General features: G+C 42.4%; 2 protein-coding genes across 3 annotated transcripts in view; one reads left to right on the top strand and one right to left on the bottom strand.

Annotated features, from left to right (window-relative positions):
• GPT2 (glutamic--pyruvic transaminase 2) overlaps window positions 1-16787 on the bottom strand; it is a 690974-nt gene that overhangs the window by 105774 nt on the left and 568413 nt on the right. The window lies entirely within an intron of this gene.
• Window positions 16271-16787, top strand: part of C14H16orf87 (chromosome 14 C16orf87 homolog) — a 61356-nt gene continuing 60839 nt past the window's right edge. For both annotated transcript variants that reach the window (XM_049786269.1, XM_049786268.1), the window contains exon 1: window positions 16271-16449. In XM_049786269.1, the coding sequence (XP_049642226.1) occupies window positions 16384-16449 (66 nt within the window). In that variant the 5' untranslated portion in view covers window positions 16271-16383. The remainder of the gene's footprint in view (window positions 16450-16787) is intronic.

The following is a 16787-nucleotide window of genomic DNA, read 5'->3' as shown; positions in this document are numbered from 1 at the left end:
TATTTCCACCACAACCACCACCACCACCACCACCACCACCACCACCACCACTACCATTGGCTGGCAAGTACTACTCTGGTCACTATCCTGGGTCCCCTGCAACTGTCCAAGTTTTTCCTTTTATATCTAGCATGACAAGGGGGCATGTTCAAGGGTCGTGTCTAGGTTCAACTGTCACTACAATGGGGGTATCCAATGTGTGTGTCCACGTCCAGTGGGAGTATCCAAGGGGCAAGGGAACCTTGGGACTTTGGTGAATGGCTGCTGACACTGGTCCTGGTTTGGGAGCTGGAATGTTATAAGCCTAAAATTTTATTATTAATAACATTGCAAATCACTGTGAAGATCTACTAAAACTACTAAAAGAACAAGAATTTCTGGCAATTGAGTCACACAGCTAAGCCAGATGGGAACATCATTCTGTATGAGTGAAGTCAAGAACAAACTTCCTTCTTTAGCTTCCAATCAAGTAATATGGTATTGCTCTAAGAACAGGCATTCCTGATAATGAAACAGCTCTCATCACCTCCAATTCCCTGTGGAAGCAATCAAATTTCAGATGAGTAAGGTTAGCCCTCTAGTAGTATAGTATATCTCTCCAGCTCTATAGTTTTGTTGTCTTCAGAATATAACATTTTCACTTTTGTTAAATTTATTTTTAAGGGGGCCAGAGAGATAGCATGGAGGTAAGGCGTTTGCCTTTCATGCAGAAGATCATTGGTTCAAATCCCGGCATCCCATATGGTCCCCTGTGCCTGCCAGGAGTGATTTCTGAGCATGGAGCCAGAAGTAATCCCTGAGTACTGCCGGGTGTGACCCAAAAACAAAAACAAACAAACAAAAAAGATTTAACCTAATGGGGCTGGGAAGGTGGCGCTAGAGGTAAGGTGTCTTCCTTGCAAGCGCTAGCCAAGGATCAGGACCGTGGTTCGATCCCCTGGCGTCCCATATGGTCCCCCAAGCCAGGGGCGATTTCTGAGCGCATAGCCAGGAGTAGCCCCTGAGCGTCAAATAGGTGTGGCCCAAAAAAACAAAAATAAAAACAAATTTATTTTTAAGTTTTTGCCTTTTTTTTTTTTTTTTTTGGTTTTTGGGCCACACCCATTTGACGCTCAGGGGTTACTCCTGGCTATGCGCTCAGAAATCTCTCCTGGCTTGGGGGACCATATGGGACGCCGGGGGATCGAACCGTGTTCCGTCCTATGCTAGCGCTTGTAAGGCAGACACCTTACCTCTAGCACCACTTTCCGGCCCCAAATTTTTGCCTTTTTTAGATGCTTCCTTTCTTCCTATTTTTTGGTTTTAACTGAACCCAAAAATGCTCATGGATTACTCCTGGCTCTGCACTCAGGGATCACTCCTGGCAGTGCTTGGGAGGCATATGAGAGGTGGGGATCAAACTCAGGTAGGTTAAGTGCAATGCAAATGTCCTACCTACTGTACTATTGTTCTGGACCCTCCCTCCCTTTTTCCATCCCTCCTTCCTCAAATCCAGGGCCTCACACTTGTAAGGCTAAGCAAGCTGTACTATTAATTCAGCTCAGGATTTGAAGGGGGGGGGGATTAGGCCACACCCAGTGGCATTCAGAGGTACTCCTGACTCTGTGCTCAGAAATCACTCCTGGCAGGTTCAGGGGACCATATGGGATGCCTGGAATCAAACCCAGGATCAATTCAGATTGGTGGCATGCAAGGCAAACTCCCTACCACTGTGCTATTACTCCAGCAGCAGCCCATCAGGTTTTTTTTGTTTTGTTTTGTTTTGTTTTTGTTTTGTTTTGTTTTGGTCGCAGTTTTTTTTTATTTAAAGAAATGCATCACATACTCGACATAGTTGATCATAATACATTTGTTTCCAGGTAAGTAAAAGTAATTTTAAAAAAGAAAGAATAATAAATAAAATGGAAGAGAAGAAAAGAGTAGAGTAGCACACACGTTTTTGACAATTATTATATCTCCAATGAAGTAATTCATTTAAAAACAGAAGGGTTAGTAAGCTCTTGTCAGCTTTTCATTCTTTCAAATGGGGTGTTCCTTTAGGAATGATAGCATCAAACAAAGTTGTCCAGAAATTCAAGCACTATTACAGATATTATGACTTCTAGGGGCATGTATATGGGGGAGGGTGCCTGCACTTGCTCCAAAAGGCCCTGATGATATCAGCCCCCAAACTGGCACACCACACTGTGGTCAGATTGGTGTCCTTAAAGGGAATCATAGAGGGTCAGTGATGAGGCAGGTCCAGGAAAACAGTGATTCTGGATGCTGGAGCGGCAAATGTGGCTTTGGCAGGGCAAGCTCTTGGCCCATCTTCTCTTGGGAGGACCAAATTTTCTGCATGGGTCAGTGTAACCATAATCTTTCACAGTTCAGTTTACATCTTATTTGAGAAGAGTGAGTGTATGGAGCTGGCCTAGTACAAACATGGCAACTATGTTTGTGGGCATGGTTATAGCTGCCAGGCTTCCCGGATGAAGGAAGATCTGAAGGGTACATGCACTTGCTCCAAAAAGCTTGATATTAGCCCAACCATGGTTTACCTGGAGTGTGTTCAGATTGGTGTCCCTGAAGGAAATTGTAGAGGGTCAGTGATGAGGCGGGTCATTTGGGAAAATGATGATTCTGAGTGCTGAAGGCAGCAAGTGTGGCTTTGGCACGCCGGGTATAAGAAAAAAGAGACTCTATGGAACCTGGTTAGCTATAAATAGGTACTATCCCTTTAAGGGTGAAACCATGTTACCAGAAGCCCGCCCCTTGTAACTGCCACAGAATGACAGTTGGTTCCGGAGTATAAAAAGCCTTGCCTGAAGTGGTTGAGGGTCTAGAAGACTCTGATGCTCCTGCTGAATAGTTGCTGCTGGAGAAACTGTTTACTGAACTCCAGGCTACTGTCGCCTTTTGCTGCTTCTCCTACTGCTCTGGGCCTAACACTAACAGTTGGTGCCCAGAACAAGGTGAGTAATGGTCCTCTGGGGAATCAAAACTGTGATTTTTTAATAATTAAAATAAATTTTAATCCATAACAGGGTAGGGGCCATGAGGTACTTCTAGAAAGTATAGAGCTCTCTTTCCTAGGAGTCCTCCGTAGCCTCCCACCTCTGAAGCCCCATGACTGAGGTTCAAGCCTCTACCCCATTTTGTAGCTGACTTGAAGCAAGGGTTGATAAAAGTGGCTTTCATTCCCCATCTTCCTTGGTGTTTATCAGCCTGAAACACTGCAGCAACCGTGCAGCATTCTGGAGAGAGGAGGCAGGTGCCTTCAGCAGGAGTCTTCGACCTGGAACAGGAAGCTAGTCACAGCTTCAACCAAGACACACCTCATCTTAATATCTTACTCTCATTGTAACAGCAATGAGCCCTATTATCTGAACTGGATGCATATGCAGCCTTCAATACAACCTTGACTGCAGCAACAGTGCTCCTCAAAGACCTCAGACAGCAACCATGCTGAATTCCAGTGGCTTCTGGAGTCAAGCAATGCTCAGCATAAGCCCTTCCTGAACAGTATGTATAGTATGTATCAACTCATTTCTGAGAATGGGTGAATCTGGGGAACCAGAATTCAGAGGAGGAAAAGGTCCCAGGATATGTGGACCCAGGGAACTCCCAACCCAGACTGTGCACTAGCTCCCTCCCATCACAGCTGCTCTGGAGTCTGGCTTTACCAGCCATTGAGAAATGGACAGGTGCCGTTAAAACCTTCTAGAGTTAAAACCTTCTAGCTTCATCATGACATACGCACCAGTGCAGCAATAATTATTGATTATAAATATTATAAAAATAAAATGACAAGCTCAGGGGTACCCTGTGCTCCACAGTATACAACAGGTCTCAGAATTCAACTATCAGGAAATAATCTTAGGAGCCTGAGAGATGACTCAAAGGACTTGACGATGTGCCTTGTCTGCAGAGGCTCAGATTCAATCCCCAACATTCCTGGATATAACCCCAAACCAAGAATCAAAAATATATGGGGCCAGAACGATAGCACATCAGGTAGAGTGATTGTCTTGCACATGGCCAAACTAGGTTTAATCTCCAGCATCCCATATGATCCTCTGAACTGCCATGAATAACCCCTGAGCCCCACTGGGTACATCCCTCAAACGCACAAAAACATAGCAAATATCTATTTAAAAAATGGGTGAGAAAGATGGAACACCTCTCCTAGGAAGATAAGGACAGAACAGACATCCATGTCCCTAGCCCTAAGGACTATCAACCCATAGCAGAGACTCATCTGCTACAAGAGTTACCTCTGCCAGCAGGATCAATGCCCAGCACCATTAAGGCTGCAGTATAGATGTTTGGATCTCTGGGCATCAAGCTTGGTCTGTAGGATACTGAGTTGTCCCTAAGCCAGATCCCTGGGTTCCTAACAGGTTTTTCTTCATGTCATTTAGACTACAGAGAATAAAATATGCCCATTTAAAGTTTACAGAATTCAATGGTTTTCAGTGGATTTGTATTTGCATGACTACCATCATAATGGAATTCTAGAATGTTCTGGAAAGTTCCTCTCTTGTATTCCCCCAAAGAAGGATTTGGTTGCATGCTGTCTTTATCTCTGGGAGTTTCTCTGCAATGATATCCTTGACTGTTGATTCTTCCTGAGGATTTTCTTCCTAGGTCTCTGGGACTCCAATGATTCTTATGTTTTTATGTTGCATTTATCAGACTTCTATTTTCATCTGTTCACATTCTCTTAGTAATTTCCATTGTCTGATCATTTTTTAAGAATCTTTTCCAATCTCTTATGCTGCATGGAGTTGTTATGCATCTCATCTTCCAGCTCACTGATTCTATCCTCAGCTGCTGTTACCCTGTTGGAGAGAATTTCTATTGAGGTTTTCATTTAGTCTACTGAGTTTTTCAGACCTGTTTATTTCTGTTTGGAGTTTTCCAATTTCATTTTTTTTTTTGGGGGGGGTTACAACCAGCAGCGCTCAGGGATTACTCCTGGCTCTATGCTCAGAAATTGCTCCAGGAAGGCTCAGGGGACCATATGGGATGCCGGGATTCGTGCCACCTACCTTCTGCATGCAAGGCAAACACCTTACCTTCATGCTATCTCTCTGGCCCCGATTTTTCTGATTTCTATCTTCATATCTTCTTGATTCTTATTTATGTCTCGTTCAACTTGATCTATGTTTTCTTTTAGTTCTATGAGCATCCTCCATATTTCTTCTCTAAACTCCTTATCTGAAAGATTAACTAGGTGGTTGGCAGTTTTTCAGTCATCAGAGCTGCCATCTTCATTCTCTATGCCTGGTGTTGGCCTGTATTGTTTCTCTATTGTCATGCTTGTAGTGTGGATTTTTTTTACATGTTATGTATGTTCATTGGTTAGAAGTTGCAAGCTATGAAGCTACATGGAGCGGCAGTGCTCCACTAGCTCCACCCTTTGTGAGTGGGACTACTCAGCTCCAAAGAAGAGCCCTCAAAGAATGATGGACAAAGAGGATCAAATCCCAGGCTGCAAAACAGTCAAGAGAAGGCCCAAAATGGCTGCCGTGCTTCAGGTCAAACAGCAGAGACCAGCTCCACTGTCTGTGTGCAAAACTGCTCACCTCCGAAGAAGAGCCCTTAGAAATCGATGGCAAAGAGAATCAAATCCCAGGCCACAGGCAGCTGAGAGAAGGCCCAAAATGGCTGCTGTGCTTCAGGTAAAACAGCAGACACCAGCTCCACTGTCTGTGTGTATAGGACTGCTCACCTCTGAAGGAAAGCCCTTAGGGAACAACGGCAGAGAGATTCAAATTCCAGGCTGCAGGACAGTCGAAAGAAGGCCCAAAACGGCTGCCATGCTCCAGGTCAAACAGCAGAGATCACCAGGAGCGATTTCTGAGTGCAGAGCCAGTAATAACACCCTCTGGAGGGGACAGAGCTGGATCGGCATGGAGGTTGGGGGCACCTCCAGGGATAGAAAGAACACAAACCCCTGCCCCCAAGTTTCCAGCAGCTGGAGACACACACGTGAGCATGAGCATGAGGGTGAAGCAGGCTGTACAGAGGAACACTGAGCCGTGGGCGGGCAGAGCCAATGAAAGGAGCAAGGAGGACCAAGACCCCCACTGGGCAGCGGGTGGGCCACTCACACCTGCCCAGGGAATCCAACATTAGCGAATATTTAACTGAATGCTCTTTAGATATGCATATAATAATTTTCTAATATTTTTAACAACAGGAAAACAGTTGAAGAATGCTTTGGAAGACCTGGGCTCCCACAGTGCTCATTATTAGAATTTTTTAGTGTCTTAATTTTTATTCTATTTTTAACCTTTTAATGTTTTTGCTCACAATGATCTATGGAGACATAGTTTAGATTCCCTAGTTTTGCATTACAGTGTTATGTTCTGTTGGACTCCTAACACAGTGCTCATAAAGATAATGTATTAGCAAATATTTTAAATTACTCATTTTCCATTTGATTATATCTGCTTGTATATTCTAATGTATTTCTCCACAGAGATACTTGGATAAGGCATCTGAAAGAATGGACCCTTGATGCAGTGCTCAGTCACTGAGTATGTTTTTTGCAATTTAATTTTAATTCTTGCTATAACATATGCTTTTGTTCTCAGTTTTCATGAATGGAACCTGGATGTTCAAAATATGTGATACTATATTCTGAGGTGCAGATTCTTTTTTACAGTTCTCATTATCATATTACTTAGTATTCTAGACTTGTAAAGTATGGTTGTTTGGGGAATGGTTTGTGCTCATTCTAGATGACTATGAATCCTTTTTTTTTTTTTTTTTTAGCAAAGTTCCCCTTCATCAATGTTGATTACTCCAAGGAACTAGACATTTTTGTTTTGTTTTTGGGTCACACCCAGTGGTGCTCAGGGGTTACTCCTAGCTCTGTGCTCAGAAATCACTCCTGGCAGGCTCAGGGAACCATATGGGATGTTGGGAATCAAACCTAGGTCCATCCTGGGTTGGCCGTGTGCAAGGCAAATGCCCTACCATTGTACTATCTTTCCAACCCCCGATCTAGATTTTTTTTTTTTGGTTTTTGGGTCACACCCGGCGTTGCTCAGGGATTACTCCTGGCTGTCTGCTCAGAAATAGCTCCTGGCAGGCACGGGGGACCATATGGGACACCAGGATTTGAACCAACCACCTTTGGTCCTGGATCTGCTGCTTGCAAGGCAAATGCCACTGTGCTATCTCTCCGGGCCCCGATCTAGAAATTTTTAACACCTAACATGCTGGCTTTATATTTTGAAGCACTTTGACACATTACACCTGGGTCAATTTTTCAAATGCAACCTATGAATCAATCCTTTTGTTCATTTGTGTGTGTGTGTGTGTGTGTGTGTGTGTGTGTGTGTGTGTGTGTGGCAGCTACTTCTATGTCTGTTTAATGTCCATTCATATTGTTTGTAATGTCTGTTTATATTTTATATAGTTCTTTCTTCTTGTATATGGCATTTCTTTTTCCTGGGAAGAAGAGTATGTCACCACTGCCACACCAGTTGCACTGGTGTTTATGGGCCATTCCTGCATAAGTTTGAAGGGTCGATATAAATCAGCTCTGCTAAACTTGCTGCAGGCCTCCCTCTGCATTAAGTGTGGTGCTAGAGCAGCACCATTGGTGTGTGAGCTGCTCATGGATCTCTCTAGTGGCTCTTCCTGCAAGAAGGTCTCCTGCTTTAGGTGATTGCTCTGGCTGCTACTGCTGTCAGTCACTCGTGTCACTGGACTGTGAGTCATCCTCAGAGAAGAAGACAGGCACTTAGCTATTGCTGATGTGTTCTTGATGGTCACTTTTTTTTTTTAAACCACTTCCCTTCACCATAGATTGTTGCTTGCAATTCGTTTCAGCTTTTGAGAGATCCTTGGCTCTAGGACATTTCCTGATCTGTGACTTCTGTGAGCCATGTTTTTCAAACTCCACAGACTATGTTGCAGACTAAATTTGTGATCCAGAACTTATCCATTTCTCAAACTATTTCAAATAACTTACAGGGAATATGTATATCTCCTTTGTATATTTCTTAAGTATTTCTTCAATATGTATTTTCTTTATTGTATATTTCATTATGTAGTTATAGCTTTACCTTTTTCTTTAAATTTGCTTGTAGGAATTCTTAGAAGACAGTATTGGAGTTTTGTGCTTTTGATAGAATCAGATTAGAGGAATTGCTTGGTTGTTATTATTTTCCCCTTAGCCTCTAATAGTATCCTGTGGCACCATTTTTTTTTTTGCATGGGCACATTAAAATCAGAAAATATTAGATACTAAGAGGAGTTATTATCCAATAGGGATGAGAACTCAAAATTTTTTGTTGGCTTCCACCCTGAAAATTTATCATAATGAATTGACTTAGGTTTTAGTTGCTTGAACATTGGCCTACTACCCCTGAACCTTGGGTCTCATCTTTGGATTCTGCATGTTTTTGTTTTTTGCATCTATACTAGGAAAATATCTTCTACCAAGATTATCCAGCCTGAGTGAATGTGACTGCTTAGATATGCCCAGAACACAACCAATGGGGTGGGAAGGATGGGAGCCAGGGACTCAGCCTCACCTAGTTCTGAAAACGACTTCCCAGAATCATCTGGAATAAAGCAACCACTCTGGACACCAAAAACACTGCAATTGCTACGTACGTCTCTTGGCCACTGGTTCTTACAAGGATGGACCTGGAACAGCACTGACACATACTTTCCCTAGTGTGGCTCTCATGCTAATGTGACTTTGGCTTGGAAATCAGCAATGACTTGCTTTGAAGGCAGATTTCCTTGCCTCACTACATAATGGTGAGATAAAACCAGGGGATGTCTCAGGTTATCCTGACTTCGACATAGGATATGTGCTAATACCAAGATCTCTACTGATACCTGACAGTGAAAACCATGATTGAGGAATACCTTTCCAGGCCTTGAAGTAAGACTTTGGGGTTAGACAAATAAGTATGCCTGGTACCTGTAGTTGGTCTTATGGCAGGATGCTTCATGGATAGGAACTCCCTGTTTTTAGGACAAAAGTTTTTTATTTTTTCAATTTCTGCTGCTCCTATGCAAAATTTTGCTACCTCTTTTATCTTTTTTGAGGCATCTGCTCTTTTCATAGAACCTTGGGATGTAAATACTTTGTTTTATTTCATATTTCTGCATTTTTTATAAAGACGATTGTAAAATAAAAATCCACAAGTAACTTTGTTTTCATGTTAATCTCTTGACCCTATTTGTATTGGTCACTATATTGATGGTTGAATTGGGTTTTATCTGCATGAATCATTTTGTTTTGTTTTATGACCCACTGCAAACAGAAAATTTTGTATCCAACTTTAGTGGTTTGATATTAGTTTGCATGATTCTGAAAAAATACATAACGTTAGAGTTTTAAAAGTTCTTAGTAATCCTGTGAATGTTTCCCAATTGCTATGATGTTTGATTGTGTATATTATATAGCAACTTATTCTCAAATTATGTCTGCACAAATGTTCTAATGTCTTTTCCTCAGAAGCAGATGAAGAAAAGGAACGTGGATACTATAAACTCTTATTATAGTGCTCATTATAAGAATGTTTAGCAACTTATTTTCATCCCATATGGTCCCCCACACCTGCCAGGGGCGATTTCTGAGTGAAGAGCCAGGAGTAACCCCTGAGTGCTGCCATGTGTGACCCTAAAACCAAAAAAATAAAAATAAAAATAAAAAAACAAAAATTCTGTGCTAAAATATTTTTAAGTTTCATGAAATAGGCAACACCTAATAATGCAATATTTAGTAAAAGTGGGAATAATTAAGAAAACTTAGGGGCTATGGAGATAGCACAAAGGCTAGGGAGATTGCCTTGCATGCAACTAACACAGATTTGATCCTTGACATCCAATATAGTCTACCAAGTCTGTCCAGCAATGGGCCCTCCAAAAATTTTTACATGGAAAATAAAAGTACAAAGTGTTTTATCCTACAAAAGGGAATATTGGTTTTATGTCAAAAAATATATTATAAATACTGCTTGAGTGTCTGTGAAATAAGAAAAAGATTGCAATAAAAATCCCTTGGATTTTAGGGCTGGAGCAATAGCACAGCCATAGGACATTTACCTTGCATATGGTTGATCTGGAATAGACCTAGGTTCAATCCTCAGCATCCCACATGGTCCCCTGAGCCTGCCAAGAGAGTTTTTGTTTTGTTTTGTTTTTGGGTCACATCCAGCAGCGCTCAGGGGTTACTCCTGGTGCTATGCTCAGAAATTGCTCCTGGCAGGCTCGGAGGACCATATGGGATGCTGGGATTCAAACCACCATCCTTCTGCATGCAAGGCAAATGCCCTATCTCCATGCTATCTCTCAGGCCCTGCAGGAGATTTTTGAGGTAGAACCAGGATTAATCTGAGTGCTGCCAGATGTAGCCCCAAAACAAACAAAAAGAAAAAATGAAAAAAGAAAAGAAAAATTCCTTGGATTCAAAAAAATTTACCATAGAACCATCAATATAAATGAGATATTAATTCATGATTAAACATGTATAAAATTCCTTAGCAAGCTGGGAGTATTCATATCTCTTTTTGCGTATTTTTGGGATGCCAGGGATTGAATCCAATTTGGCCACATGCAAAGTGAGTTCCCTATTGAGGTACTATCACTCTGGCCCCACATATTTTTCTTAATCTAGAAGAGGGCAAGTTCATGCACCATTTGTGAGCAACATACTCTATGCCACATATTGGTATGTTTGTCCAATTCTTTAAAGAAGCCCTTTTGGGAGCCAGAGTACAGCAGTAGGGCATTTGCTTTGCATGTTGCTGACCTGGGACAGACCCAGGTTCAATCCCCAGTATCCCATATCTCAAACATCCTCCAAGCCTGCCAGGAGCAATTTCTGAGCACAGAGTCAAGAGTAACCAGATGTGGCCCAAATCCACCCCCAAATAAAAATAAATAAATAAAGAAGCTCTTTTAATGATTTTTGGTTTCAAGATGATTAATTTGCTAAGCTGTTGTCTGTCCCTGAAGTTCATTTTATTTTTCAATTTGAATGATTTGATAGAGTATTCCTGATTAGTTGTTAACTTTAAGTTTTTCCATTCTCCTCCATTCTCCTCTGGCTTGTAGAGTCATTTTATAGAACTGTTGTGACAATTTAAAAATATTTACTTTAAATAACAAGTATTGCATAGTTGACACTGCTGACCATAATACATTTGTTTCAAGGTAAATGGGAAAGAAATTATTAAAAAAGGGGAAAAAAGATGGAAGAGAAAAAAAGAGTACAGTAACAAGCAAATTTGTGAAAATTATTGTATCTCCAATGAGGTCATTAAGCCATTGTCAGAAAATTTAAACTCTTTTGCCAGTTGATCATTCTGTTATTTCATTTGTTTCTGAACATTAGATGGCATCAATGAACGGTGGTATCTAAATTGTTGTGTCCTAAGGGGGACAATATTAAACAAAAATGGAGTTGTCACATGACCACATATGTAGTTGTGGCCACAAATGTAGCTGCACTATCCAGGAATTCCAAGCATTACTGCTGATACTGTGGCTTTTGTGGGGCATGTTTTCAATTGACAGTCTTATAAGCAGGGGAGTGGAGTATGCCACACTCACTCCAAAAAAATTCTGGTGATATCAGCCCAAATATCGGTATACCTGGAGTTTTGGCTAGATTGGTGTCTCTGCAGAGAGCTGTAGAGGAATGGTGAAGCGCAGGGTCAGAGGCAAAGAAACAATTGTGGGTGATGAGTGCAGCAGGTGTGACTGTGGTAGGGCAGAGACTTGGTCCACCCTCTCCACCCAAGATTACCAGTTTCAGCTGTGTGGCTGGTGTACTCATAATTTTTCAGGGCTTGGCTTATATATCTTTCTAAAACCATGAATCTATGAAGCTAGCTGGGTGCAGACATGGCTAGAATGGCTGTGAATCTTAATGGACTTTCCTTTTTATGTAAGTTCCAGTTTTGATCTTTCAAATATTGTCTCTATCTTTAGAATATGCCATTTGAGTATAATGTATATTAGAGTTTTCTTATTGAGTCCTTTCTCATTGGGACCTTTTGGGTCTTGGTGACTATATTCCTCAAATTTGGGAAACTTTTAATCTTATTTCTTCATCTCATTAGTCTTCTTGGGACCAGAGACAGAATAGGGAAAACTGGTAGGGTGCTTGCCTTGCATGCAACTGACCCAGGTTCAATCCCTATCATCCAATATGGTTCCCTGAGTTCAATCATGAATGATCTGAGCACAAAACCAGGAATAAACCCTAAGCACTTTTAGGTGTGCCCCAAAAACTAAAACCAAAAAAAAAAAAAAAAAAAAAACCTCACAAACTTTTCAGGGAATCTAATGATTCTTATATTGTTCATCTTGAACTCATCCCATAGGATGAATTCTGATATGCTGTTCTTTTTTTTTTTTATTCTCTACCTTCTATTGTTTCCTAGTGGGTTCCTATTTCTCATGTTAGAGCGCCTTAATTTTTTTTTCTCAGTTGCTCTAAAACTGTTGAGATTCAATTTCTTTTTTTCCATATCCAGCTGTGTTCAAGATTAACTCCTGGCTCTGCACTCAGGGATCACTCCTGGAAATGCTTGAGACCATATGGGATCCCAGGGAATGAACCCTTTTTGGCTATATGCAAGAAAACGTCCTACCTGCTCTACTATCAGTCTAACCCCTCTATTCAGTGTTTTATATCATCTACCATGCTCTTCATTTATGTCATTTCTGATTGTAGTTTTCTCATTTAGACTTGCAATTTTCTTTTTTTCTTCTTTTGGTTTTTGGGCCACACCCAGCTGCACCTAGGGGTTACTCCTGGCTCTCTGCTCAGAAATCGCACAGGGGTCCATATGGGATGCCTGGATTCAACTACCAGTGGTCCTGGGTTGGCTGCTTGCAAGGCAAATGCCCTACCACTTGCTGTGCTACCTCTCCAGCCCCTAGACTCGTAATTTCTTATGCTTTGCTGACTATCTTCTTTGACCTCATTAAACATCCTCCTCCTGGTGTCACTGAAGTGATTATGAGTATTTACTGAACTTGTTGGTGTTGTTTGTGCCTTTGGTAATACTGTTTCACTCATTGAACTAGGTAGGTCTCTCTGTTTTCCCCATTGGTTTTCTAGTATTCTTGCTGTGCTGGGTTGAATCTTTGTAGTTAGACCTTCTGAAAGATGCTGAAGGATTATGATGGGAGTTTTTTTTTTTCTTTTTTTGCCTCTCTTACTGACTGAGCAGTGTGTAATTTGTTGAGCAGATCTGTTGTTTCAGGCACTTGCAGATCCATTAATCTAGTATAGGTGGGGTGTAAGGCTGCAGGAGCCAAGCAAGAAAGGTGGAGCTTTGTTCAGTGATGTTAGACAAAGATTACCCTCCAACTGAAATGGTGGTACAGCAAACATAAGTCCTCATTTATTTTTCTTATCTAATTGCTCTGTTAAAACTTTGAATCATGTATTGAGTAGTCATGGCAAAAGCAAACGTACTTTTTGTTGTTTTTGGGCCTCACCCATTTGACGCTCAGGGGTTACTCCTGGCTATGTGCTCAGAAATTGCCCCTGGCTTGGGGAGACCATATGGGACACCGGGGGATCGAACCGCAGTCCGTCCTACGCTAGTGCTTGCAAGGCAGACACCTTACCTCTAGCGCCACCTTCCTGGCCCCAATGTACTTGTTTTGTTCCTTATTTTATTTTTCTTTTTAATTTTTTGGGCCACACCCCCAATATTGCTCAGGACTTACTCCTGGCTCTGCATTCATGACTCACTCCTGGTGGTGCTTGAGAGATCACATGTCATAACCCAGGTTGACTGTGTGCAAAGCAAGCACCCTACATGTTGTATTATTACTTAGGCCCCTTGTTAGGTATTTTATTTTATTTTTTTGGTTTTTTGACCACATACAAGGCAAGTGCCTTAGCTATGGTAGTATCTCTCTGGTTTCTATACTGTTTCCATACTGTTTTCTATAATGCTGTATATTTGTTACATTATTACATTCCCACCAACAGTGTACAAGATTTCTTTTTCTCCACACTTCACTAACATTTGTCATTGTCGATCATTTTGCTAAGTTATCCTAACAGGTCTGTAGTTATATCAGTAAACTTAATCACTTTTATTTATTTATTTAAGTCTTAGCTTTGCACTAAAGAATTACTCCTGGTGGGCTCAGAGAACCATATAAAATTCTAGGAATGGAAGCTGGTTAGGCCACGTAGCTGGAAAGACCTTTTAAGTTTTAACTATAACATTATAGGATAAATGTAACTCTAGCTACTATGATAAGTTAATATGAATGAAAAATAAATTATTATTTCACATTAGATAAAAATTCTGGGAACTGGAGAGTTAGTATAGGTAGTAAAGTTTATGCCTTGCATACAGCCAGCCAATCCCTGTTCCATATGATCACAAGTGTATCAATAGGTGCAACTCTGAAGGTCCCACAGCATGGGGGGAGGACTGGGTAATCTGAGGCACTAGTTTAAATTTCTGGTGTGTTCCAAATGGTTGGGAGACTTGAGTCCTCCCAAGGGGGAAAAAAAAAAGAATAAACCTTGAACTTATTAAAATCTATTCTTCCATTTCCACTAAGATTCCTCTGCGAGATGATTTTGTACCATGATCCCACAGAAATTTAGACATGAATTTACCCTACAAGAAGGGCTTTTGTCAATCCAATCTAATTTATATAAATGTAAATAAGAAACTCGTACTTGTATGTTAAAACTTTAAATATGTACACTATATTCACTCTATTCATTAAAATTTGTGCTTCTAACATTTCACATTTGTAGTACAATTGTAGTACAAGCTATTATAAAAGCATCACTCTAAATGTTGGAAAAGTTTCTCAGCAAAGTGTACTTTCTTAAATTTCTGAAATATTTTGTTTGTTTATTTATTTATTTATTTATTTTGGATTTTGGGTCACAGCCGGCAGTACTCAAGGGTTACTCCTGGCTCTACACTCAGAAATCGCTCCTGGCAGGCTCAGGGGACCATATGGGATGCCGGGATTTGAACCACCATCCTTCTGCATGCAAGACCAATGCCCTACCTCCATGCTATCTCTCCGGCCCCAATAATTTGCTTATTGTTGTTCCAAAATGCTATTTTGTGGTTGAATTTCCTAATGATTGGAGACTAAAAATATGTTTCCTGGGGTTAGAGAGGTGCAAAACCAAAAAGGTACTGGCCTTGTAATGGGCCAACCCTGATTCAATGAGCAGCACTACAAGTGATCCCCAGAGCACAGAGTCTACCTGGAGAACTACCAAAGCCCCCCCTAAACCAAACCAAACCAAACCAAACCGGGTCCTTCCTCGTGGACGCTGCACAACTTAAACAGTGGCCCTTATTTAAGCAGGCAATTTAAAAAAAATCATTTATTTAAAGGCCATATATTATTACACATTTGCCCATAGCACATTTCTTCCAAGACCAATCCCATCACCAAAAGTAAAATTCCCCTCCACCATTGTCCCCGGATCCCCACCCATTCCCAAGCCTGCTCCCTTGGCAGGCACAAAATAATATATTTTATATTGCTTGCTTATAGGTAAACGGGGATGGAATTCTTTCTAAGCAATCTGTTGCTAGTTCATTTTCTGTAGTTTTCAAACAGGCGATGCTTATGAGTAGATTTTTAGTCGCAGACACTGACTTCAGGGATTTCATACGGTATGCATTACCATTTCTCATGTTTATTAAATTTATTAGTCTATTAAATTTATTTCTTAGGAGGATGGGGGTAGGGAGGAGGGATATTTGGAACATTGGTGATGGGAATATTGCACTGGTGATGGGGGGGGTGTTTAAATGACTGAAACCCAGCCACAGTCATGTTTGTAATCAAGGTGTTTAAATACAATATTTAAAAACAAAAAAAATGTATTTATTCGTTTATTAAATTGGTAAGATGTCAGCGTCTGTGCAAAGTGTTTTCTCAATTCCCACTCTACCTCAAGGAGGTGGGTTAAGTCCAACGACACGACCCCGCCTGTTAGTGTGTATTCATTGGTCAGAGCCGACGTCCGTTCCGGCCCCAAATCTACGCCCCTATAAAGTGAGAGGAGAGGCTTTAATCTCACCAGATGATTTTTAGAAAGTCTTGGAAGAGCAGCGGGGTATCTAGCGCGATGCAGCGTTACAGAAGTGGTGAGAGAGCGGAGAAGGACGGCCACTAAGGATCACACCTCGCCACGCCCCCTAAGCCACGCCCCCGCCCCATGGCGCGCAGGCGCCGTGCGAGCTCGTGCTCGCACGCGCACGCGCCCCGCAGCCTGCAGAGCCTCGATGTGGCCAGAGGAGACGCGGCGGCGGGTGGAGGCCGAGCCGCTGAGGTCTACGAGGGGAGGAGCCCGAACCGCCGCCGCTAGCGCCGCCGCCGCCGCCGCCGCCCGACGAGAGCATGTCTACAACTCGGGCCAAGAAAGTGAAGATGGCCACCAAATCCTGCCCCGAGTGCGACCAACAGGTGTGCGCGGGACACCGATCGGCCGGCTCAGTTAGGGCTGGCGGATGCCCGGGGCGGGTGCTTGCGGGCGATCGTTGCTGGTGGAGAGAGTTGCTGGTGGAGAGCGGGGCGGGCTCTGGGTGGGGGAGAGATCTGGGGGTGGGGGGGAGCCGGGAGCGGCCGGGCTGAGCTTGAGGGGCGCCCACCTGGCGGGGTGTCGCGTGCTGTGGCCGGCCGGCGGTAGGGGGCGCGAGGCGACCCAGCAGCGATCGCCCCGTCCACGGCCTCCCGGAGCCCCCCAGCCGCCCACCCCCGGCCGCTCCCGATGACAGCGGCGGGGTTCTGGGGCAGCGCCCGAG

Source organism: Suncus etruscus, chromosome 14 (assembly GCF_024139225.1).
Source record: "Suncus etruscus isolate mSunEtr1 chromosome 14, mSunEtr1.pri.cur, whole genome shotgun sequence".
In the NCBI taxonomy this organism is placed as follows: domain Eukaryota; kingdom Metazoa; phylum Chordata; class Mammalia; order Eulipotyphla; family Soricidae; genus Suncus; species Suncus etruscus.
Note: the sequence above shows the minus strand (reverse complement) of the source record. Positions and strands in the feature narration are given on the sequence as shown.